The sequence below is a fragment of the Pongo abelii genome, chromosome 8 (assembly GCF_028885655.2).
Source record: "Pongo abelii isolate AG06213 chromosome 8, NHGRI_mPonAbe1-v2.0_pri, whole genome shotgun sequence".
NCBI classification, from domain to species: Eukaryota; Metazoa; Chordata; class Mammalia; order Primates; family Hominidae; genus Pongo; species Pongo abelii.
Genome location: NC_071993.2, coordinates 82,307,497 through 82,334,462, shown reverse-complemented (window position 1 = coordinate 82,334,462; position 26,966 = coordinate 82,307,497). Strand labels below are relative to the sequence as shown.

At 42.4% G+C, this 26,966-nt stretch overlaps 1 protein-coding gene across 1 annotated transcript in view; it reads left to right on the top strand.

Annotated features, from left to right (window-relative positions):
* Nucleotides 1-374: 374 nt before the first annotated feature.
* ARID5B (AT-rich interaction domain 5B) overlaps nt 375-26,966 on the top strand; it is a 200,429-nt gene continuing 173,837 nt past the window's right edge. Inside the window, exons 1-2 of the mRNA XM_024252990.3 lie at nt 375-516; nt 944-1,198. Coding sequence (XP_024108758.1) covers nt 496-516; nt 944-1,198 — 276 coding nt within the window. The 5' untranslated portion in view covers nt 375-495. The remainder of the gene's footprint in view (nt 517-943; nt 1,199-26,966) is intronic.

Genomic DNA, 26,966 nt, shown 5'->3' with positions numbered 1-26,966 from the left:
AATGTTCTTTATATTAGACATATACAAGCAGGTCCTGTCAGATGCACAGCGGAGTTCGCTAGCCCTCCTCTCCTCCAAAAATCTCATCAGACGATATCCCAGACAGGGGCGGTTAGAGAGAGAGGAATCACATCTCCACAGAGTTTTAGGGTGCTTTTTATTTTTACAAATCTTCCTGTGTGTTTTTTGCCTTGATCCATCCTCTTCCCGCCGAGATCGTATGGCGCCTTTCTCTCGATTATGAATTTGATCAATCCATATTTGGAAGAAAACCCACATAGTTTTTTCAGGAGCTGAAAATTGAGTCGTTATAGAAATATTAGGACATATTTTCAATCATTTCGGTGCCCAAAGGGAGGCAAGAGCTCAGTTTTATATTGAGACATTACGCCGGCTGAAGGCAGAGAATGCGTTTCCCTGCCAGGACCTGATGCAATCCATTCAAGCCAACAAGTTTGGAGAGAATGTTGAGTTCAATCAATTCAGAACGTCGAGATGGAGCCCAACTCACTCCAGGTATTTCGCTCTCCTCCGCTCCTCCGATCCCGGCACCCCCCAGCACCCCCCAACCCCCCAGCTCACCCACACCTCTGCACCCACCCACACCCCCCACAAACTTTTCACCAAACTTTTACCCTCTGCATCCCCCAAAATCATTTTTATTGTTTAAAAAAATCCCTGCACTGATCATACATACATAATGTAATTTTACCGCCTCAAATGGGGAGGTGGGGAGAAGTGGCGATGGGGTACTCTGAGTTTTTTTTTTTTTTTTTAGGGAGGCAGAAAATTTGTGGGCGCTATTATTTTTCCACCCAGCGTTATATCTGTTGGGTCGTCTATATTAATAGAGTGGATGTCTGTGTGTAAATGTGTCTGGGAATAGATGTTTGTGCTCTGATGGCTACATTATTTATTTGGTGTTTTTTTTCCCCCCCTGCAGTGGGTCGGCTCACCGTGTGGCTTGCACGGACCTTACATTTTCTACAAGGCTTTTCAATTCCACCTTGAAGGCAAACCAAGAATTTTGTCCCTTGGCGACTTTTTCTTTGTAAGATGTACGCCAAAGGATCCGATTTGCATAGCGGAGCTCCAGCTGTTGTGGGAAGAGAGGACCAGCCGGCAACTTTTATCCAGCTCTAAACTTTATTTCCTCCCAGAAGACACTCCCCAGGGCAGAAATAGCGACCATGGCGAGGTGGTAAACCTGTCTGTCCCCCTCTTCTTTCTTTATTATTTTTCCCCCTAGTAATGCTTATTACAGGGCAAGATTGAAAATACTGTATTCACTTCTGCAGGCGAGCCGGATCGACTCCTTTTTTAAAGGGGTAGCGCCACTAGCTGGGGCTCGAGTATTTTGCCATTGTCAGAGTTTGGCTGTCAGCTTTACAAAGAGGATCCAACTGCTGATTTTAGTCAAGATCAAATAACTTGTTCGAGAAGGGTTTTGTTCAAGGATGTGTGTGTGTGTGTGTGTGTGTGTGTTCATTTGCTCTCCTGCTATTGCCTCTTGAACATCACATGCTTTTTGTATTTTTTGCCTTTTGAAAATTTACCTTCGTGTCTGGCTTGGTCGTGTCTGGGTGGATTTCTTTCGGTGGGTTTCGATATTGTTCTCTCTTTTTTTAAGTAAGTATTTGATATGTTTAAGAGGGCGGAAATTACGAAATGGAGGCAGAATGAGATCAAAAGCTATTGAGTTGGCAAAGACGTGTTGAATAAAGTGATAAATGACAGGTACTGGAATAATACATTCAAATAACTTGCAGATCTGCCCGGGCGGATTTCAAAGCGGTGGTGTAACAGGCACAAACACGTTAAGCATTAACAACTATCTCTCGCCCACTCCCCCTCCCCCCGGACAAGCCATTTGATGTTCTAGTTTGCAATTACTCCACGCAAAGTGGACGTCCTCCTGCGCGATCTTTGGGGGTGTGTGGGACGGGGGCGGGGGAGGGGAGGGCAGAGGGGTGTGGGCTCGCCCACTGGCCCTGCGGGTCCAGCGTTCTCCGTGCCCAGCGTTCTCCGTGCCCAGACGGCGCTCCCGGGGAGGGCGGGGAGGGGACAGAGCCTCCCCGGCACGTTTCTGGGCGGCCGCGGGGGCGCTCGCCGCGCTCCCGGGAGGACGCCGGAGGTGAGCCCGCTGTCACTGGGCGCCGGGGCGGCCGCCTCCCTTCGGCTCTGTCATTTCATGTGTGACCGCAGTTCTGCGGGCTCCCCTCGTCAGCTGACCGACCTCAGCGCCGTGGTACCTACCGAGGGGAACTATTTTGGGGAGTCTGTGCCTATGGCGCAGCGGGGAGGGAGGGCGCACTGCCGCCTGGCGAGGCTTTGTGTTGCCAAAGCGAGAGCAGGGTAATCAAACAGACTTTTGAGGGCAGCTAGTGCTGTGCCAGGCTCTCGAGCTTTCGAGGTAGGTGTAAGGATCTAAGGATCTTTTTGTTAAATGAATGGTTTCCCGTTTAACTCATCCCGGGGCTCGGAGCTGCCAGTCCTTCCAGAATTCCTCGGTCTGATGGAGTTGATAGTACTTTTGGCATTGCCAGTTCACTCCCTCTCCCCAGGATCGAATTACTCGTCAGTGGTCTATGCCGGTTAATTACTGGAGTTCGTCGAAACGTTCGCCCTCGAATCTGCCTTTTCGGAAATAAGCCCCTCCCACCTCCCCGCTCACCTCCCCCTTCCACCCTCCCCGGCCAGCTTTGGTTTTTAAATGTTCATATTTCCCGACGTCCGCCTGCAATTTTAAAAAGGTGTTGTTTGGAAATACTGTGAAAAATCCTGCAACCTACCAACAGGTTGAGCTCTTTCCCCCTCCCAAGGTCTGGCTCGGCCCCCTCCCCCGACCCAACTTTCCTGCGCAGCTGTCTTCCTCCCCCTCCCCCTCCAGATTTCTTATTATTTGCTTTTCAAATTTATTACTTCAACATGGCCTGTGATCTGGAAAAGGGAAGGATTAAATATCCAGAAAAGAACTGGTGCCTAATAGACTTCTGACTAAGTCCAGGAGGAAATTATTCAGTGTTTTATGGGATATTTTGTGGTCATTCTTTTTTTTGGGGGGGGGGATTGAAATTGGGATATTTTTTAAAGACCCTGAGTTGACCCCACTTGGTACAGTTTTAATTTTTGTTGGTGTAATTAAATGGTGAATTCTGATTTAAGAATAAAGGCTATATTTGCCAAACGTTGCATCTGCTAGAAGTGTTGACAGTGAATAGATATGTTTTTAAATACACGATTTCTTTTTAATTGTTCATTATGGGGCATTGAAAGGGAACCATTGTAATGATCTGTGCATTTCGTCACTGCTATATGAGCCATACCTGAGAAAATTAATCTTGCCATTTAAAAGTAAACTCTAGGGGGTTTGCAGAGGGAGATGGCTCTATTTATAATCCTCAGCTGCATATACATCGTCTAATATTATGCATGATTTGTTTTTTAATGCTAACACGGCTGGTAATTAGCTGTATGATTATACTTGTATATTTCATTAGGACTTTGGCTGATGTCATTGTGAATTATTCAGCCATATTAAAACAATTTTCAATTGAGATAATGACACGCCTCAAAATTATGCAAATGCAGGCTGCATTGTGCAAAATAATTATGACAAATGTAAAGCAGGTAGAAAGTTTCCCAATGCAGATCGGTTTTCCACCCTGGTGATGTCATTTCCCCCCTGGCCTAAGTTAGTCATTCATTAGCAGAATAGCAGCAGCAGTCTTCTCTGGAGGAGAGCCTTACAGAAACCAGCATTTACTGCTGGCACCTAGAGGGGGCAACAGGGCCCTCTCATTAAGAAATTTGCTTTGTTTTCACTTACTCCATTAACTTGTTTATATACATTTAAATGATTTTTATTATTGATTTTAAATAGCTTTGAATGATGCATTTGCCATTTGCAACGTGTAACTGAAAGAGAAAGGTTTCTTGGTGATATGCACTGTTACTTGGAGAAAATGTTCAGCACATTTAATCAGCCAGTACAGTATATTTTAAGTAACCAAATGGAGGTTAATAATTTCTTGATTGAGCTGACATCAGCATCCATTTCGAAAGGACAGCCAGGACTCAGTATGCTTTTTTTGGTTTAAGAGAATCATTCTGCCTTTTTATGATTTCTTGAAATGTAAAGACGTCAGTTCTAAAAGCAGAAAAATGATCATTGTGCAAGATTAGAAATAGCGTCCCTGTGTGGTTTGCTGTGATTTGCAGAGGGTTTTTTTTTTTTGGAATATTTTCTCGTGATTTTTGTAATAATTGTGGAAGGCTGGATAAGGCAGGACTTTGTACACCCATTTTACAGATGGGGACATAGACTTGGAAAGGTTATGTGGTTTGTCAAAAGTCACCAGGCTAGAACCCAGGCCTCCTTGAAATTCAAGGTTATCTTTTCTCCCCAGTGAAACCTACCCTTGAAAGCAGAGCTTGAATGCATCGTATTATATTCTAGAAGTGTGTACTAATGTGAACAGTCCCTCAGACATTTTAGAATTGTAACTAGTTAATCAGCTTTGCCAAAGGTCACCAGATGTCTAGGTAGCAAAACTATCCTTATCCTGTAAAGTTAAGCTAATTCTAATCAGTGATATGTAATGATAACAGTTATATTTTAATAGTTATTAATGAGCATTAACAACTTACTATTCATTTTAATGATGATGGTGATGATTTATATGCTTATATACACCAATGCCTTCATATATAATATTTCCAGTATTGGCAACTGGTGTTGAGGAAAAGCATTCAAGAAAGTCACATTTTGATTCTGCAGCTTGCTATTTGCTTAATCTTGAACAACCATAAGTACTTGGAGCCTCAGTTTCTTCAGCTGCAAAATGGGAACAAAGTAGGGATGACTATAGATTATTGGTGAAGATCAAGAGGATTTATAGGCAAAAGAGCTTTATATACTGTAAAGTACTTAAATAAATAGAAAAGAATTATGATTATAGTGACCTTTGTTCTAGATATTCTTAACTTTATCAACAATAAAAAAATAACTTTTGTGTCTGTGTGGAGGTTCTTGGACCTAAAAACGATACCATCTTAAATTACCATGAAAATGAATAGCAGGGCCATGTGCAAGGAGTTAAGTGTCTTTAGTAATTACTTACAATTGCCACATTCAGCCACTAGCTCTTCAGAGGAGGAAAATGGCAAAGTAGGCGGGTAATTGGTTCTGTTACTGGATAACTTCTGATTACATTCATTTTCCAATTGCCAAGTGCTTAATCTATTGGCAATATATCCTCTTAAAATGGGTGGATACGCAAGCTTGGACTTCAGCCTGACCAGCCATCACTGGGATTTTACAAGAAGGTTTGCTGGTCACCTCCAACTGTGTTTGTGGATGGCTAAGCTAATGATGTCCAGGAGTCAAGATCAGGCATACCTGGATGTTACAGATTCTAGCATGCATTCCGGATTTCTAAAAGTGATTTGGTTATCACCAGCCTCACTACTGAATTAAAAAATGCGAAAAATCCATGTTCTGGGGCCCCTATTGAAATCTACTCAAATAGAATCTCTAGAGTTGGGTCAAGGAGTCTGAATTTTAAATATTTAAACAGTCTCAGTCTAGCTGTGTTATCTTGGGCAAGTTCTAAACTCTCTGTGCCTCCGTTTTCTCATCTGTAAAGTGGAAATACAGTCCTTATTTCCTAGGATTATTTTAAGGATTAAATAAGTTAATATATGTAAAATGCATATACCCAAAGTTGACACATAGTAGATACTTCAGTAATGGTTGACTGTTGTTATTATCATTAATATTAGCATTAATCTCACTGAGGTTTGAAACCACTACCATGGAGCTTACTGAAAAGTTTTTCCGTGTGAGGGAATGGCACCTAGGTTAGTTTGCTAGGACATGCGGGCTTCCGAGTCCTACCGAATCAGGCTATCTTTCATCTCTATGTTGGCTTTAGCTGTGTCACCAAAATAAAAAGTGTCTTAAGGATTTACATTTTATTGCAGAAGTAAACTGTCAACTGGATCAGCAGGATTTTTTTTTCAAAAGATTGCCTGATTTGGGCATATCTGGAGTTAGACAGACACATTCTGGAATCTAGAAGGTGCTGGATCAGTCTTGCTCTTCTCTTTGGATAGCTCCTCAGTCTTGGTCTATATACATAAGGTAATTTTTTAGAGATTTCTGAGACCTCTTAAATGACCACACTGCCTTAGACAATTGCTTTAACTTTTTTAAGCCTCTGTTTCTTCCTCTGTAAAATGGATTTAATGGTCTCAACTGTGCTGGGAATCAGAGATAATAATGAAAAGGGCCTGGAATCTAGCATAGTATAGTACCTACACACGAGAGTTCAATGAATAATGGTTGCACTTATAATAGTTATTATTTATTTTTAGTAATCATCTTAAGCTAAGAAAAGGAATTATCTTTACTCTCTACCAAGCAGGCCTTTTAGAACAAAGATAAGAATGTAAAGAATTACATGGAGAGAAATTACTGGACTGTGACAAGAGTCAGCCAAGTAAGGCCTGAAGGCCAAATCTGGCCCACTGTCTGTTTTTGTGAATAAAGTTTTATTGGAATGTGGCCATGCTAATTTGTTTATGGCTGCTCTCAGGCGCCAACAGCAGAGTTGAGTTGTTTCGACAGTTACCAGATCGCTGACAAAGTAGAAATATTTATTATCTGGCTTTCTAAAGAAAAACTTTGCTGACCCCTGACCTATGCAGTTGATCTGCAATAAGGTATATGATTGTGTACCTATTTTTCTTTCTTGAGTTTTGGCCGTGAACCAGTAATATCAGAAATATAAGAAACTTAAGTAATATAAGAAATTGTACATCAATATTATACATTTACATATCCAATCCAGTTTCACCATTGATTCTAGGACATTAAAATTTGAGAATGAGTGAAATAATATTAAATTATATTTTGTATGGTTAAGATCGAAACTTTACCCAATATTAGTATTGTCTATCTTGAGTTAATGAAAAACTACTCGTGAAGTTCTATGTGCTCAGTACTCTGCTAGGTGAAGAGATGGATGCAAAATGGTTTGTGATGTGACCCTTTTTCTGAATAAATTTATCAATCTTGATAAGGAGATGAGATCAACATGTCTAAAAATGTAAAAGCAATATGAGACACAACACGTCAGTAAATTGTGCTGATAATACATGTCATAGGCGTCCAAAGGAAGGCTCCCAAGCATCATGTTTTTTGGAAAAAGAATTCATTAAATTTCTCAGATGTTGATTGAAAACCTACTGTGTGCTGGCACTTGGATACAAGAGATTAAGGAGAATGGCCTCGGCTAGGCATAGTGGCTCACGCCTGTAATCCCAGCACTTTGGGAGGCCGAGGCGGGCGGATCACCAGATTGAGAACATCCTGGCTAACATGGTGAAACCCCGTCTCTACTAAAAATACAAAAAAATTAGCCGGGCGTGGTGGTGGGCGCCTGTAGTCCCAGCTACTTGGGAGGCTGAGGCAGGAGAATGGCGTGAACCTGGGAGGCAGAGCTTGCAGTGAGCCGAGATTGCGCCACTGCACTCCAGCCTGGGCAACAGAGCAAGACTCCATCTCAAGAAAAAAAAAAAAAGAAGAAGAATGGCCTCTGCCCCTCAAGGAGTTCCCAGACTGCCTACGTAGACAGTGATCACAGAAAAGGCCATCAGACTCTTTCCATCTGGGTTCCTTAGTTTAAGTTGAGACGAACTGAGATCACTATTTATTTGTAGCATTTCTTAATCTTTCCGGAAATTAGAAAGTGCTGTCTTCATCTTCGAATTATCGCTTCCTGGACACATATTTGTAGAGCACCTATTATATGCCAGATCCTATTCTAGGCCCTGGGGATGCAGCATGAACAAGACAGACAAAAATCACTGCTCCCAGGGAGCTTATAGTCCAGTGGTTGGTTGTAACCTCTCGTGCACTTTATACCTTGTGCCTTATAGTTATCTGTGTTCTTTTCCTTTACCTTGTCACCTGACCCTATGCTCCCCCCACCATAGTGCTGTTCTCAGGAGCAGGCAGTTGTGCCTTATTCACCTCTGGGTCCTCTGCAATATTTAGTGCTATTCAGTGAGGTTTTTTTTTTTTTTTTTTTTTTTTTGAGATGGAGTCTCGCTCTGTCACCCAGGCTGGAGTGCAGTGGCGCGATCTCGGCTCACTGCAAGCCCCGCCTCCCGGGCTCACGCCATTCTCCTGCCTCAGCCTCCAGAGTAGCTGGGACTACAGGCGCCCGCCACCGCGCCTGGCTAATTTTTTGTGTTTTTAGTAAAGATGGGGTTTCCCCATGTTGGCCAGGATGGTCCCGATCTCCTGACCTCGTGATCCGCCCACCTTGGCCTCCCAAAGTGCTAGGATTACAGGCGTCAGCCACCGCGCCCGGCCTTCAGTGAGTATTTTTTGAGTGACTGAACCACATAATTAAAATGCCTTCTTGCACACAGTCTACCTTTTTTAAGCTTTACCCAGTTTCTTTCTGGCAGATGACCAGTGACCAGTCATCCACATGTGGGCCAGATCCACGACCCCATCTCACACTTCTTCTTTCTCTTCCAAAGGCTGTAGTCATTTTGCACTGTAGAATGTGAAAACATGGGAAGTGGTTTTTTCATAGGGGCACTCACCAAAGAAATAAGCAAATATTTGAATGATTAGACTGGAGGCAGCATCTCTGTTTCGTTGGTAATTTTCCAGTCTCAGCAGTCAACCCATAAAAAGTCAGGGCTTTGGGGTGGCAACCTATGAAAAGACTAGACTTCAGGAAAGAAGATTCACTCCTCGCCTGGTGTTGGTTGGCAGTTCATACGAGCCACCATGTTTTTCAGGCTGATGGTCTTAACTAAGCCACATGTTTGATAGTGCCTCAAAATTGTAAGCAATTAAAACCTCTCTTGACAATTAGACTGTCAGACACATACTAAGGAAATGTTATTTTTATGAAATACAAGTGTCCATACATGTAAATACTTCATTATTAATTATTAATAAAGCATGCCATTGTTCATAGTGGCATCTAGTGATATATGACTCAAGCTCATTTATCAAAGTCTAGTTTTAACCAATATCCAGAATATAATTGCTTGAACCAAATGCATTTACGTGTCATTTTTTATAGCCGTTGTAGTTGGATATTTGCCATCTTCTACTCAGAATAATATTGGAGCTAGTGACTACCCGTTGCCTTGGCTTTTAAGGAAATTTAAAACAAATTTATTGATTGTTGGCTTAAGGATTCATTCACCTCTCAGAGATGTGGTCATGGATTCCCTCATTTCTTGAAGAATCTACACTGCACAAATCCAAGGATGCATTTTTCTGGCCACGCTGTGTTCCTCACTGACTTGCTGGAGATGAGGACCTTGGCCTTAGCCCTCCAGCGTACATCCCTCATGCCCTGGACTATGAGCATCAGTATCGACAACACATTTCAAACATGCAGATGATGATGATTATTGAAAGGGTGCTTTAGAATCATGCTAATGGCATCAATCTCTCGCACACACTTGGGTAAATTAATTCTGCTTTTAAAATCAGATGCACTGTTAGCAGCGTTAAAGATGGATATTTGACATTTATCACGCAGACTAGGATGGGTGGTTTAATTACGCGAATTTTCTGTAGGATCTTTGTGGCTGTGTAAATAGACGCACAGTGGCATGTGTCCTTGGCATATGACCATCAGGTTCACAGTCAAATCTCCATTCCTGTGCCCCAGTAAGAAACCCAGGCGGCAGAGGCCAAATGTTGCTAGTCAATCCAGTGACCCCATAAACATCTTTTCCCCCACCTTTCTTTTCTCTTGACTCCAAGCACACCTGGGCTATGAAACACCCCTTCCACCCCATAGTTGAGTTCCAAGCCTGATCAGTGGCACTAAACATTAAACTCTTGTCTTTGAGAATAATGGGCTTTGCTTTCTACACCCTCAAGCCTACTGTGCAAGCTAGAAAATAAAAATGTTCTAATTGTGTCTTTTAAATAAGCATAGGAGTGAATTAATTAGACCATATTTTGTCTTTAGTTGCTTAGTTACACAATAGTATTCCTGAGCACGAGTAAGATAAATTGGCTTTTTTTGTGCTGCTTGTCCCTTAATCATAATTACTGTATTGCTTTGGAGAGTAAAGCATACATAGATTTTGAATTTTTTATTAATAGTCAAAAATATTCATATGATATATAAAGTATATGCTGTTCAACCTGTTTTATATGTGGGAAGAAGTTTTATTGTGGTGGTAACATTTGCATTAGTTGCTCAAAGATGTAGTTCTGGGAAATACATAATTGAAATGTTTTTGAATTGCTTTTTCTGGCCTTTTCAATCTTATTCAAAATAATAGTGCCTCCAGTCCTGGAGTAGTCATTCTCATTTGATTTAACATCTTTCTTTGCACTGCATGCGTGGCACCCAGTTTTAACCCTGCAGAGCCTAGATGAAGTTCTGTGATTCATAGGCCATACATTGTGCCTTATGTTTTTTGGCTCATGCTCTCGGGGCTTGGGGGGCAGCGGGCAGAAGGGTGCCTTTGTCTTGCCATCATTATTCCAATGCCCTTCGCCCTTGGCTCACTTCCATGCTCCTTAAGGAAGGTTCTAGGGTTAGAGAGTGTAAGAGTTTGTTTTAGCATGAGCTGAATAACTATCTGTGCTTGCCTGCTGGGGTCTTGCAGAATGAAATGTTGCTATTGGAACTTGGGTTTCTAACCCCCTACCCCAACCCTCTACCAGGGAGGGCAGCAAGAGTTAGACAGCTTGATATAGTTATTGAATAATGAGAGAGTCTGGATTATGACCCAGGATACTTGCTTGGTAAATGTATGTGAAAATCGACTCCATTGTTCTATTGTATTTGAAAAGCAAGTAAATTATTTACAGATATTTGCTAATTAAAGCGTATGTTGTTTCACAAGCACAAAGGAACACAGTATAACTGGAGACAAAGAACTAAGTGCAAATAATTTAAACTCACCGTGTATTCTTCTTAAGGGAGGAATGTGTTTTTAAAATGTGTATATATAGGGTGTTGGTCAAAAGGTACAAACTTTTAGTTATAAGATATCATATATATATGTGTTCATCTTATATCTGGAGATCTAATATATAGTATAGTGACTATAGTTAATAATACTGTATTATATACTTGAAAATTGCTAACAGAGTAGATCTTAAGTGTTGTTACCACATCAAAAAAGGATAACTGAGGTGATGAATGTTAATAACTTGATTGTGGTAATTTTCGTGATATATATGTACATCAAATCATCACACTGTATACCTTAAATATATACAACCATCATATTGTATACTTTAATGTATACTATTTTTGTTAGTCAATTATACTTCAATAAAGCTGAAGAAAATAAAAATATGTATATAGGCATATATATAATTATGTGTGTATATATATGCATGTTTATATACACACACACACACACACACACACACATACAGATAACTTGTCCTGTCATCTCTGTATACATTACACATATATACATACTTTTTTTTAACCCTTCCAAGGGAAGTCTCACATGCTACAGAGATAACAAGCCAAGTTACCCTCTAGTTGCTTGTCACTAGGCTTGCCCTAAGCTCTCTAACGGAAGATGAGATGGAAACAGTTTTGACAGAATACTGTTTTCCCTTTGGTTTTTGCTTGCCATTATCTAGTTTGAGCTCAGCTCAGAGTATCACTAGAAATAAGGCAAATTAGCCAGACACAGTATCAGAGAATAAAAATGTTCTCACCCATTCCCTTGTCCTCAGACTTTCCTGAATGTGATAGGCTCAGGTTTAGTTGTTTTTCTTCTGTGACTACCCAACTTTGGCAGTGTTCTGGTTGGAAATTTGCAATGTGGAAAAGACGCTGGTGATACAAGGCAAAAGGCAGACCAGTGAAGGTCAGATGCAGAAAAGGTCGTTGATAATGTTCTCAGATACATTTTCCTGGCTGGAACTTTGGTGTATCCATTGGTAAAGCTGGTCTGTCTGGCTGTGCTGTCTGCCAACATGTTTGGTTTTAGGCATGGCTAGCTTAAAGTCCCTTGGTATTGTTGATAATGATGGTCAAGAAGAATTGCCATGGTTATTTAAGAGAAAGGCTCATGTCTAATTTGCCATGGACAATTCTGTAGACTCACAAGATAACAAGATAAAAGAGACTAAGGACAACAAATCCAGCCCTCTTTATTTAATAGATGCAGAACCTAAGGCCCAGAAAAATCTTGGGCATGTTCTCAGAACTAGCGAGTGACAGAAGTGGAACTAGGATTCAGTGTTCTCAGGCACCACAGTCTGGTCGGCTGTTTTGTGGGGAAGGGGCTGCTCTCTTGACGTCATGCGCTGAGGAAAGTAGGCAAGTGCTTCCCATGGCTGTGTTCTTGGTAGGTCATTCCAGTGCCCTGTCTTATACCAGTGCATGGTGCCATGGGGGACATCACTTTTATAAAACAACTCATGGAGAGTATGGACTTTACTGGAATGGCAAGATGCTTTGTTTTGTTTGTTTGTTTGTTTTTGAGATGGAGTTTTGCTCTTTTTGCCCAGGCTGGAGTACAATGGAGCAATCTCAGCTCACCACAACCTCCGCCTCCTGGGTTCAAGCGATTCTCCTGCCTCAGCCTCCTGAGTAGCTGGGATTACAGGCATGCACCACCATGTCCGGCTAATTTTGTATTTTTAATTGAGATGGGGTTTCTCCATGTTGGCGAGGCTGGTCTTGAACTCCCGACCTCAGGTGATCCGCCCGCCTCAGCCTCCCAAAGTGCTGGGATTACAGGCGTGAGCTACCGCGCCTGGCCCTGGAATGACAGGATACTTAGCAGAGAGTTAGTGATTACACAGAAGCCAGGATTGATATCGAGGATCCCAGACTGGACATCACCTTCATTTCTATAATTTTTCCTGAAGCCAGGAGGGCCCTCTAATGGGATGCTATTTATATTGGCTGAAGAAAAGCTTCGCCAAAAGGTGGCAATGTTGGTAATAAATGGAATTGGTACTTCTGCCAACAGCTGATACTCATGGATGGTTTCATCATTCAGAAGTGTGTATCTACTACGTGCCTACTATGTGTCAGTTCTCTGTGCTGTTAAAGGAGCAGTTAAAGTGAGTGCCTACTGTGTATCAGTTTTCTGTGCTGGGGATATAATAGTGAACAATGAGTGACTAGTACACAAAGATTTCTGTTCTCAGAGAGCACATTTTCTCTCCTGTAGTAAGAAGGAAGAAGCAACTTGATTAATTTGTCCCAAATGGAGGGAAAACCATCTCTATACATTGTAGTCTTAAAACCAAATTCACGCTTCCTTCTAGAGTGCTTTCTGTATGTATTCACAGCCCAGAGAAAATGCCCCACATTTCTCTTTCCCGAAACCATCTGCAAAATTTTCACCCACAATGTTTTCAATGAAGTCAAAGTCGCAACGTTTTCCATTAATTCAGTGACCACTTATATGTCAGGCATTGCAAATACATTAACATATAAATTAAATATAAATAAAATATCTCATTTAATTCTCATGGATAGTCTATTATGTCCGTAGTATTTTGACATTTCCACACTTTGTAGATGATGCAGCTGAGGCCAACAGAGGTTAAAGGAACTTGCCCAAGGTCACACATAGGTGAGACTCAAAAGTCAGGATTGAAATCCATGTTCTCCCGATGCTGCCAAGTGGGTGAGCTTGGTTTCTCATTATAACTTTAGAATATATTGAGAACTCTCAACATCAGCATTGGGGCCTTCACTATATACTGATGTATTCTTTAATTGAGTTTTCATGAAAGCTTCTTTCCTGCTCTTTAGGGACTTGCACAGTTGACTGATACCCAGATAATAGTAATACCGTACACACGGGTAATACACTTTCAAAGGGCACTTTAAACTCCACATAGCGCCTTTCTCGTGTTTCACAGGAGAGAAGTCTCAGACTCAGTACCTCAGTACCTCCAGCGTGCCTTTGTGTGCAGCCCAGCACTGCGCACTGGAGAGAGAGAGGTGGAAAACCAGGCAGATCCTGCCCCCATGGAGCTTACCATCAGGTGGGGACCACACGCATAGTATATAAACTTATCACAAACAAAGGGTGATTCTGTGATGTGGTCAAGGGGATGAAGGGAAAATACAAGTGCCTATGTCAGAGGTACATGATTTTGTCGGAAAGGTCTCAGGAGGCATTTTAGAAGAAATATCATTTGAGTTGAGGTCTAAAGGGATCTGGGGGTGAAGATTGGGAAGTTTCTAGGCAAGCTGTAGGGTGAGCACAACCTCCCTGCAGAATGGTTTCTGGGCTGGGCTTGGCCTTGGTGAATTCGTAGCCAGGTTAGAGATGTCCATTTGCCCACTGGAGGCACCTGTTGGTCTAGGTATCATCTAGACACCTGGGGTGCATATTTAAAGCTAATGTACATCATTTGGCTATGGAGACGGTTGAAAACAGGGCAAGCTAAGGCAAACTAAGGCCCATAGGCCAACTCTGGTCTACAACCTGTCTTTGTGTGTTTGTTTTTTGTTTGTTTGTTTGAGACAGAGTCTCACTCTGTCACCCAGGCTGGAGTGCAGTGATGCCATCTCGGCTCACTGCAACCTCCACCTCCTGGGTTCAAGTGATTCTCTCTGCCTCAGGCCTGCTGAGTAGCTGGGATTACAGGAACGCACCACCATGCCTGGCTAATTTTTGTATTGTTAGTAGAGATGATGTTCTGCCATGTTGGTCAGGTTGGTCTCACTGCGCCTGGCCCAATCCAATTTTTAAAACACTCTCTGTGGGCCAAACAAAATGTGTCTTCTGTCCAGATGTGGCCCACAGGCTGCCACCTTGCCATCTCTAGAGCAAAGCTTTGGACTATTACAGTTTTTAAAACTTTCTCATATTTGGCCCATTTTCTGTAACAAAAGCAAAAAGAACCATTGGTCCCAAAGGGGCTGTTAAAAATGGGGTGGGGACAGCCAGGTGGATAAAGCCAGGGCTCTGGAGTCTGGAGGGATGGCAGGAAGAGATGTGCAAGAAGAAGAGCTTGGCTCTGCCCTGGAGCCTACATTTAGGCTTGAGGAGGGAGGCAGGGACCAGCTGTGGAAAGAAGTGCATGAGTGTGAAGGTGACCTGTAGCCATCCTGGAAGGTGTCCTGGAGAAGGGGCCCTTGAAAACACCTAGGGATAGATGAGGGTGAGAGATGAGAAAATCCTAGGCAGAAGCAAAGCCATAGGCAAGTAGGAAGGAAGGACATACCAATACCGGAAATGATCTGAATTTGGTAAAACAGCACAGGTCTAGTGGGAAATGAGGTAGACTGAGGCCAGACCTTAGGGAGTCTAGCATGTCATGTGGACTTGCATCTGAAGGCAGTGCTGCTGAATAAATTCACACATCTGTTTTCTCTTTCTAGTTAAAATATAAACCCTTAGCCTTGAAGAGTAGTAAAATGGAGTGTGAATATTTACTCTGCCAGTTAGTAGCTGTGTGTCATCTTGACCAACTTGCTTAATCTCTCTGGCATCTCAGTTTCTTATCTGTGAAATGGCTTCATCTTGCTGGGCTAAGAATGTCAAGTGAGATGCTTATGGGCATAGACCACAAAACCATGACCTGGTTTATCCTAGGTCTGCAGCAGATGTTGGTTATTGACCCTGGCCTCCCTGGTCAGGGACCACATCCTAACTTTTGAAGTCTTAGTGCTACGCTGTTAATAACTCCTTAATAACTAATTTATGGGTTGAGGTATTGGACTATTATTTGAAAAACAGGAACTAAGGAAACTGTCATATTAAATAGAGTTAAACTTCCTGGTTTTTCATTTACCCCAAAAGACTTCTCTTGTGTTTAGGTTCAACATTTTTGATCTATATCTGTGATTTCCAGTCACTTTAAAGGAGACATGTTCAAATCCATTCTATTCTGTTCCATGTAGATGTTAAAGGTACATTAGAGGCCAGGCACGGTGACTCATGCCTGTAATCCTAGCACTGTTGGGAGGCTGAGGTGGGCAGATCACTTGAGGTTAGGAGTTTGTGACCAGCCTGGCCAATATGGTGAAACCCTGTCTCTACCAAAAACACAAAGATTAACTGGGTGTGGTGGCATGCACCTGTAATCCCAGCTACTCAGGAGGCTGAGGCAGGAGAATCTCTTGAACCTGGGAGGCGGAAGTTGCAGTGAGACGAGATTGTGCCACTGCACTGCAACTCCAGTTTGGGTGACAGAGCCTGACTCTGTCCCCCCCCCAAAAAAAAGGTGTGTTAGGGGACATCTCTTCCATTGGCCGTGACAAAATTAACTGAGATAGGAGGATGATGGAGTCAAGACACAAAACTGGCTTTCCAGATGTTTGATCTAAGTGCCCCACCCTCCACCCTGCCCTTTCATGATGCAACCATCAGGAAACCTGGTGTTGATCTGCGAAATGTGCAAAACATTGAATTCATTTTAAATATACCCACTATTCCTCCATTTCAAAAAAGTTTCCCGTATTTTCTTTTCTTAAAAACACCCCTAACTTGAAAATTTGCTTCATCCCTTTGTCCCTTTCCACCCCACCATCTTCCTCATTTGGGGATGCTCATGGTAGAGGGTGTATTCCAATCCAACTCTTTGAAAGTTGCAAAAAGCATCAGCCAGACCATGTAAAGGGAAAGGTCCCAGCCAAAACGGCTGGGGGGAATCTCAGAAGGATCTTCCAAATAGAGATAGCCCGCTGGGCCATTAAATCCTTTTGCTTTGGGTTAATCCCACAGTGTATATCAGATTACTAGAATTCAGATGAAAACACTGCTATAGTAATCAGTCTCCTCACCAAATGATTCCAAAATATATGGGTTATAAATACAGAAAAAATAACTGAATTCGGTATTTCTTAAGTGAAATAATCTGTTCCATTCTGTTCCTTGTGAATATTCTCCATAATAGTCTAATAGTGTTTTGTGCTCCTGGGGGCTGAGTGTGTTTTTAGCAACAATGCATTGGTTGTAAAATATGCATCCCTAACTATCTGGACAGGCAAGAAAGAGGGCTCTCGTAAAAAGACTGAAGATTTTTTTTTTTAATGCAGATCGTATGAATCACATAAATGGTGGTGTCTTTAAAAATTATCAACAAGCTCTGGATTTGTTTTTATTTCTTTACATTATAGGTCCTGTTTCTCACTCCACATTTTTGATATTACTAGATCAGTAATTCAAGAGACAGCCAAGCAGGTGTTCAAATCACTCCTGACCCCCAGAATTCCTTAAATGACCCCTTGAGGCAGTGGAGTAAAAACATTCTCAGCATGTCAGAATATTGAGATATCTCAGTTGTCTTAATTTTTTTTTTTTTTTTTTTTTTGCCTTAATCTTTACAGGCTTTTTGTGTGTCCTTTTTTTTCTCTGCTTAAGCCAAGAGGAATCTTGCTTCAATCTTGGCCATGAAGATTGGCGGACAGGAGGACAGGGTCTGCAGATTGTACTTATAGTTAATACAGTTCTAACTGCTCAGCTGTGCCAGCTGACTTTTCTAATTGGTCTTTAAAAGATGAATCTTTTTTTTTTTTTTTCTTGAGATGGAGTTTCACTTTTGTTGCCCAGGCAGGAATGCAATGGCACAATCTCGGCTCACTACAACCTCCGCCTCCTGGGTTCAAGCGATGCTCCTCAGGCCTCAGCCTCCTGAGTAGCTGGGATTACAGGCGTGTGCCACCACGCCTGGCTAATTTTTTTTGTATTTTTAGTAGAGACAGGTTTCGCCATGTTGGCCAGGCTGGTCTCGAACTCCTGACCTCAGGTGATCCGCCTGCCTCGGCCTCCAAATAAAAGATGACTCTTAAATGAGTAGAAGGAAAAAAAAGGAAGATGGGGCTTGGAATTCTCATATGGTAGTTAAGGGCATAACATAATATTGCTCTTGAAAAAATATAACATTTGTATTTTTAAATATGGGCCTTTGACTATAACCCTTTATTCAATTAAATTCAATCAATATTTATTAGGATGTACCAGGGTACTATGGGGGATGATAAAGGGATGGATAAAATCAGCTTCTTTCTCTCTAGTTAGAGGAGATTAAACATGTTCAAGTTAGCCATACTTGGCAAGATTCTACGGCCTCTTTCCTACTGAAAAATAAACTCACATTGTTAAATAGTATTCTTAGAATTTTCTATGGATACCCCTCCAAAACGAAAGATCTCTCATACAGGCAGTTGATTTAGGATTTAGGCAGTTGCATGAAGTATTTTACTATTGGTTTGTCATCATCTCTGCAGAAAATTATCTAATTTCTAGGCGTACTTGAAACATATTTAGCGCCTCATTTTACAAACTTTATTTTATTGTCACACAATGGTGTGTAAATGTGTCCTGTGTTAAAGACAGTTGTATCGGTTATCTATTGTTGTGTAACAGATTACCCCAGATTTGATGTCTTGTTAAAACAACACTTACTATCCACAGTTTCTGTGGGTGGCAAGTCTGAGTAAGGCTTAGCTGGGTGCCTCTTGCTCAGGGACTCTCAAAGCTGCAGTCAAGGTGTCCTCCCCAGCTGTGGCCATCTGAAAGCTCTGTAGAGGGAGGATCTATTAATACTTCAGGCCCACTCACTTGCCTCTTGACAGGTCTCAGTTCTCTCAGGCTGTTGGACTGAGGCCCTCAGTTCCTCTCAGGCAGTGGGTCTGGGTCTCCCTGGCTTCCTTGCTGGGTCACATGGGCCTCTCCATAGGGCAACTCAAACATGGCAACGGACTCCCCTCGGAGTGCAAGGTGTAGGAATGAGACACAAGCCATAGTCCTTTTATAACCTGATGCTGGAAGTGACATCCCATCACTTTTGCCTAATTCTGTTTGTTAGAAGTGAGGCATTATTGTCTAGCCCACACTCAAGAGCAGGAGATTATTACAAGGTTGCATATAATCTCAGGGGACCATCTTGGAGGCCACCTATTACATCTGGCAACAGAGCCAATCACTTTAGTGTACAGCTCATCTGATGAGGGTTGAAAGGTATTCTTCTTACTCTGTTTTGCTTTTTTCCTTTTTTCCCTTTTATTAGTTGTTTTTCTGTTTATTTATTTTTGAGACAGAGTCTCACTCTGTCACCTGGGCCTGAGTGCAGTAGTGTGATCACGGCTCACTGCAGCCTCGACCTCCCTGGCTCAAGCGATCCTCCCACCTCAGCCTTCCGAATAGCTGGGACCACAGACGTGCACCACTGTGCCCGGCTAATTTTTTGATGCAGTCTCCTTGGGTGATTCCTCCCAAACATCTCCCCGCTCTTCAGGGCATATAACTATAGATGACATACACAGTAGACTGCAGATTGCCTAATCTTTTGAAGATTTGTTAGTCTCACAGCATGTCAAGAAGCCGTATCGGGTCTTTTTTACATCTAATGTCTTGATCATTGCATTTGGAGAGTTTTGCTGGAAAGGGCATTGTGTCTGGTTAGATGAGAAATCGGCAGAGAGCAATGAGGAAGGGGGATCCTGTAGCTGATATAAACAGGCTCCTTAATGCATAAGAAAATAGGCATGTTTGGGCCAGGCATGGTGGCTCACGCCTGTAATCCCAGCACTTTGGGAGGCCAAGGTGGGTAGATCACCTGAGGTCAGGAGTTCAAGACCAGCCTGGCCAACATGATGAAACCCTGTCTCTACTGAAAATACAAAAATTAGCTGGGCGTGGTGGCACATGCTCGTAGTCCCAGCTACTTGGGAGGCTGAGGCAGGAGAATCGCTTGAACCTGGGAGGCGGAGGTTGCAGTGAGCCGAGATCATGCCACTGCACTCCAGCCTGGGTGACAGAGTGAGACTGTCTCAAAAAAAAAAAAAAAAAGAAAGAAAAAAGAAAAAAAAAAGAAAATAGGTATGTTTCATGCACAGTGGTTGAGGAGAGGCTTTAAATCATGTTGGCATACGCCCATGGAAAGAAGACCTAAAAATCCACATGAGAGGGATTCTTGTCTCAGGTGTGTTTCTCATGAGTGTATCTACAAGAGGTGAGCAACTCCTGGCCCTCCTTCTACCTTGTGTATATGTCAGGAGAGCAGCTGGTCTGCCCTTTTAAATTCTGTGCAAGTTAACTGTTTTGTGGGAAGACTCATTGATCTTTCTTTCTTGAAGGGTGCAGTTTGGTCTTCAGCAAAGTGCTCACAACATACATATGTAGGCGTTAGAGGTTTGAGAAAAAGGTAGTGTTAAACAGATTCTGGCCAATGTTTTTTTAATGCATAATGATGTTCAGTGATACTGGTTAATTTTTAATAATGGAAATTGATTTATGGGGTGGCTTCCATGTTAAACCTAGTGGGAACTTAAAGAAAAGGGGTCTGGATTCAAATTGAGGAGCATGCATCAGCAGTAAGACATACACATGGGGCATGTTGTGTGCTTTTCTTTTTTTAGCCTTAAATGTAACCATGTACCACATTTCTCCCAGTGGCTTCACGTGTGCTGTTCCCTCTGCCCACAGTGTCCTGTGTTCTTCCCCGTCTTCCCTCACCTCTTAACTTGGGTGCTTCCTTTTCTTTCTCAGGGTCTGAGCAGAGAGACCTTTCCTGACCACTCAATTTCAGTCATCCCCGCTTCCACCCCTTGCCCCATCAATGCCTCTTCTCATCCTTTTGCGTCAGATTTTGTTTACTATCTGACTCTTCTACCCAGTCCACACATACGTGACTATCCACTCTAGAAGAGTAGGGGTTTTGTCTGTTTTATTCCTGGCTGTAACCCCAGTGCCTGGCATAGAGTTGGTGTTCAATAAATATTTGTTGAACTGATAAAATCACTTATGACCATTTTTCATTATATAAACCACATTTAGCTAAGGGCTTACGTTTACTGTCCATCTCCCCCACCTTGGCTGCTGTATGACTCAGAGAGGCTTGTTCCCCAGCTGTTCCTCGTGCCTAGCACAGCTCAGAATAGATGCTTGCAACACTGAGGATGAAAGAGTGAGTGAACTCTCTGCCAAAGGACTAGAAGGAGTGTGAGCTGCACTTCCCAGGCAAGGAGCAGGAGACTCTGCCTGGGCACTGTGTGTTTCTGAAGGGCAGCACCATGTCTTATCCATCCTTATCTCTGTAGCTGATACTCAGCCCAGTGCTTGGCACAGAGCAGAGAGTCAATACAAGGTAATTGGATCAGATTGAATTGAGTTTGGGAAAAGCTAGAACAAAATCTCTCCTGACAACAACATTGGATGAAGCTCAGCTCGTGAATGCTCTCTTAAAGGTGGCAGAGATGGCTCCTCCTGGATTCCCTCCTGTGATTGTTTGTCAGGATGCCTAGTAGTATGCATCTATTCACTCATTTATTCATTCTTTCTTTAAGCTCCACCTGCAAGGATGCAGAGCACAGGGCATGGAAAGCTACACAAGTTTTCAGCCCCACCTTTAGAAAGCGTGTCTTGAGGAAAAGTTAGGCTGTATTCTCTGGCTTATACAACCTCCCCGAGGAGGCAAAAGAGTTGGACTCAGGTGGTTGTAGTTGCTTGAGTCTGTCCTCTGTGTTGGCCTCCACACCACAGTCATTGAATAGGAGTAGAAAGGGCACCAACTGTCGTTGCAAATTGGCTTTTGCATTAATCCTGGCTTATTGCAAAACACTCAATATTTTTCTGAACTGAATTTAGGGCTTTTGACTGAAGCCTGAATCATTTACTGCAGCAGAACATATCACTAGTCTAGGAAAAACTAGAACTTACAAATACAAAGTCCCTTTAAGTAATCCAATACAGGATAATTACATTATTAAATAAAGCTATGGGTCTCAAATTATCCCACTGCCATTGTATGTGTGAGGATAATAATGTGAACTGTGCTAAGTGAACAGAGCAAAAAAAATTTAACAAGAATGGAGTGTGTCTAAATCATATGTTTATGTTTAAACAGAGGCTACAGAAAACAGGAAGATTTACTCGGTTTGTACATTAAAGTGTCCTAAGTAGGCGTAAGGCTGTCAGTGATTCTCGGAAGACTGCTCTTCAAATTAATGGCAACGGTATATTGAGACTCTGTGCCAGATGACCAGTAAGCTTTAATAATTCAGATTTTCATACACCAACAGGGGCCAAGGGTTTTCTTCTTCCTTTGAGGGTCTTTATGGGATAGACTCTGCTGGATGATGTACCTGGGCAGAAGGTCATGTGCCTGCAAAAGTGGGTGAAAAAGGCTGGGCATGGTGGCTCATGCTTGTATCCCAGCACTCTAGGAAACTGAGGCGGGTGGATCACTTAAAGGTCAGGAGTTTGAGACCAGCCTGGCCAACATTGTGAAACCCTGTTTCTACTGAAAATGCAAAAAATGGCTGGGCATGGTGGTACATACCTGTAATCCCAGCTACTCGGGAGGCTGAGGCAGGATAATCGCTTGAACCCGAGAGGCAGAGGTTGTAGTGAGCAGAGATCACACCACTGCAGTCTAGCCTAGGCGACAGAGACTCTGTCTCCAAAAAAAAAAAAAAAAAAACACAAGGGTCAAAAAAATCAGATGTTAAAGTAATGGTCGAGTCATTCCGGATTGGGTGGTAGTTGGGTTTGGGCTTTATTGTTACTGTTTTTGCTTTTATTGGGTGTTCTTACATATGGCTTAACTGAGCATAACACTGGAATTGGGCTCATTTATCTTCTTTGTTAATGTTTTAATGGCCAGAGCTAACTGTTTGGGTGCCAAGCTAGCTTTTATTATGGCAACCTGAAAGGAGTTAAAAAAAAAAAATAGACTATAGAGTTTACACCCTATTAATCTGGCCAGAGAAAAAGTAGGCAGGCTTAACCACTGATATAAGTAAAGCCTCTTCGTTGCATATCAAATGCTTGACTGTTTAGAGAGAAAGTATGTAGGACACTGGGATGCAATTTTCTGCTCTCTGTGTAAGTTGTCTTTAATTTTAGGGAGGAAAAAGGTACATGCATGGTAAGCCCAAGAGGAAAGAAATGGAACAGGGAATTATGAGAGGGTGTTTCTAGGACTTTCTCTGGAGATGGTCAGGGGAGCAGGCTGCAGCCGACCAGGTTTTAGATTAGTGTGCATTAAAAATGTATTTAGGAACATAAAATATTTAGGATTTTTGAATTACTTGTTTGATACACAAATGCCGTTGGCTATAACCATGAAGGATGGTTGCGTTACATTTGACAAAGCATGCCTCAGAGCAATCTTCTGTTTGTTTACTCCCTCCTCTTGTGCCTGGATGGATTTCCAAAATTCATCGAGCCACAGGCGTCAAAGATCTGGTGAGCAGGATGGAAAAAGTTGGAAGAGGAGGGGCTAGCTTGGGAAATTAGAACCCAATACACTAAAGAGCCTCCATGGCAAATCATTTCATCATGTTAAGGGAGTCAAATTAAATCTTAGCACATACTTCAGAGTCTATCTTCATTGCTCTGACAACAGAAAATTCTTTACATTTTTAACTAGCACATGAGTGGTGATTTCTGCTGTCTTTCTTTGGGAACAAAAACACGATAAAAATTAAAATTAAAATCCTTTTTGTGAAGTGACTTGAAATCCCATTCACCCCAGGGAACTGGCAGGAGGTGGGGAAAGGTGCATTTGTCCCAGGGAGGGAGTAGGTTGGGATGTGACTACTGTCAAGGTTTAAATGACTAATTTTCCAGAATGAAGATGATGCTACCGTGCTGGTTTCTGGTTCCACTTCAGTTTTTTTGTCTCTAAAATGAGTTAAGACCACCTACCTCAGAAAGTCCTTATAGGGATTAGATGGGATAATGTCTATTAAATTCATAGACTAGTGTCTGCATCAAGTAAAGCATCTCTGAGTTTTCTGCAGCTGTGTCCTTGAGAGTTGGGGAGGATGAGAAACCCAGGTATTTAATTTTATTATTATTATTATTGTTATATTTTATTTATTTATTTTTTTGAGACAGAGTCTCACTCTGTCACCAGGCTGGAGTGCAGTGGCACGATCTCGGCTCACTGCAACCTTCTCCTCCCTGGTTCAAGTGATTCTCCTGCCTCAGCCTCCCAAGTAGCTGGGACTACAGGCGTGCACCACCACACTCAGCTAGTTTTTGTGTGTTTTTTGTATTTTGTATTTTTAATAGAGATGGGGTTTCATCGTGTTGGCCAGGATGGTCTTGATCTCCTGACCTCGTGATCTGCCTGCCTCGACCTCCCAAAGTGCTGGGATTACAGGCGTGAGCCACCGCACCTGGCCTCAATCTTATTATTAGGTTGGTGCAAAAGTAATTGCAGTTTTTGCCATTGAAAGTAATGGCAAAAACCATAATTACTTTTACAGCAATCTAATAATTGTCTTCTGGTCCAGCCTTCCCTTGGAGATACCCAGCAGGAGTTAGAGGACCATTATTGTTCCTAGACAAAGAATTAAGAAGAGTTAGGAACATGCACAGTTACCCACAAGGGACATTTGAATCCCACTTGCCTTCCCTTCATTTTCTGCTCAAGAGATAATATATAATAGTAATCGCCATTATTTCATGGATGCCTACTCTGTGTTGACCATTGTACTGTAACAACTGCAGCATCCTAACTACCCTATGTAGTTGGTTACTTTATCCTATTTTCCCCATTTTTTTATATGAGACCTTGACAAGTCCACGAATAACATAGACTTGCCAGGGTCTCATCTAAAAAATGAGGAAAATAGGCTAAAATAACACAGTAGAGCTGCACTTGAACCTTGGTCCATCAGACTCAAAAGCCAGGGCTTTCTCAGCTCTCCCTTAGTTTCTTCCAACATGGAACATTCAGAGATGATGTACCATTAAAATAAGTACTTGGTGCTTTGGGACCGACACAGGCCTTGGCTCTTTGGGAAGTCCAAAAGAGGTGGAAGTTAGGCAAGGGAACCTGCCTCTAAAAAATATTTTCAATTGAGGTGTTTACTGTAGAAGACAGCATTATGCAATTCAGCATCAAATACTAGTGCCTAATGAAGATTTAACATTATGTCACAGGTAATAAGAACAGTAAGTCCCAGTTCAGGGACCAACTTAGATGAGATAGCTTTTTATTTTGCCTAATAAGGACATTCAAAAACAACTACCAGCATCTTTCGATATCATCATTTCAGAGAAAATAAAGGATATTATAATACCACATGAAAGAAATGAGGAAGGATAAAAGTCTCCAGCGGAGAGTGTGTGGAGTCCCTCCATATCAGGGCCAGTCCTTTCTTTTCTCTGCTTTCTGCCCTGGGAGGCTGACCTATGCAGGCTCCATTAACAGAGGCCCTGGGCGCTGTGGTTTCCAGTGGGGTTTACTCATAGAGGTGCCGGGAGTGGGAGGAAGAGGAAAGTGTGGAGGCAGATATTTATTCCCTGTTGCTTCCCTTCAGGCTGGTCCCTTCAGGCTGGTGGCATCCCTTTAAGGAAGAGTCATTGTGTTTGGTAGAAGGGTCTTCTCTATCCTGGTAATCACTGCCACCCCTCTGCGGCCCTTTAGCCCAGGAGTGGTGATGGCTGAGCTGCTCTAGCCCAGGTTCCTGTACTGTGTATCTCTTATGCTTCCTTTACATCCCACCAACACCTTTGTCACTTGTTCCAGTGTAAAACCTCCCCTTGAATTATTATTACTATCATTATTATTATTGAGACAGGGTCTCAACTCTGTCACCTAGGCTGGAGTGCAGTAGCACAATCATGGCTCACCGCAGCCTCAACTTCCTGGGCTCAGGTGATCCTCCCATCTCAGCCTCCTGAGTAGCTGAGACTACAGGCACCTGCCACCATGCCTGGCTCATTTTTCTACTTTGCAGAGACTGAGTTTTGCCATGTTGTACAGGCTGATCTTGAACTCCTGGGCTCAAGCAATCCACCCACCTTGGCCTCCCAAAGTGCTGGGATTACAGGCATGAGCCACCCTACCTGCCCCCCAACTTGAATTATTATTACTCAAGTATTCCATCGGTTTCCTGTTGGGATTCTGACTGATACAAGGAGAGTCCTTGAAATCTAGCAGATTTAGCTTAATGAAGCTTGACTGCATTGTCCCCATTTTTCTCATTTCACCGCTGACCAGTGAAAGCTTCATCTTGTTTGATCCATATTACCATCCTGTCTTTTCTGACTTTCTTGGATTCCAAGTGGCAACTACTTATCTGTAGCGTGAAACCTTTTTACTCCCTCTGTAGATATCCCATTAGCAGAATACACTAATGTGTAATGGACAGAACAGTTGGGCAAACTGGTAGGTACCTCAAATTGCAGTGTGTCTGAGGGAGGCTTGAAAGCAAGGGAGTGGCCAAACCACCCAGGCTTCGAGGTGGCACATTCTTCCCCCAACCTGTCTCCATTGGTGCACACCAGAGGCACATGAACCTGCCAGGAATGGTTCCATCAGGACACAAGCTGAAGTGGTTGTAGTTAGTCTGTCTAAAATTTGACTCTTAACAGATTTTCTTCATTTTTAATTTCTATCTTGATGAAAGTTTGCCACCCTTATGCAACTAGTTGGACTAGTATTTTGGTGTCACAATTTATTTAGCTAATACCTCATATTGTTGTTTTTGTGTTCCCAACATTTATCATGTTTCAAATGCTACAAAGTACATTTTGAAAGCCTGGGATGTTCAGGGAAGATTGAGGTGAGTATACCATGCTTTCCTGTTCTTGTTCCATCCCCTCCCTGCCAACCCCTCTGATATTACACTTGTGCATTTATTGTCCTTGGGACGCTAGGTGATTATAGCTCTCTTTACTAATGATCTGTTACTGGGTACAACATAGTATGATAAGAAAAGTTCATGTTCTTTCTCTGGAGGGATGGCATATTATTAAGGATATAGGTTCAGCTATGTGTAACAGAGACTCATATATTATAGTTGCTTACATACATTGGGAGTTCAAAATCTCTTATCATGGTACAGACGTAGATGGCTCACAGGGCTAGTGTGGTGGCTTTGCTCTGTGAGGTTTTCTAGGGACTGGGCTCCTTTTTCTTCCGAGCAATTTGCCCTCATTCATATGGTCCAAAGCTACACTTATTCCCTTTGAGGGAATTACATCCGGGAAGGATATCA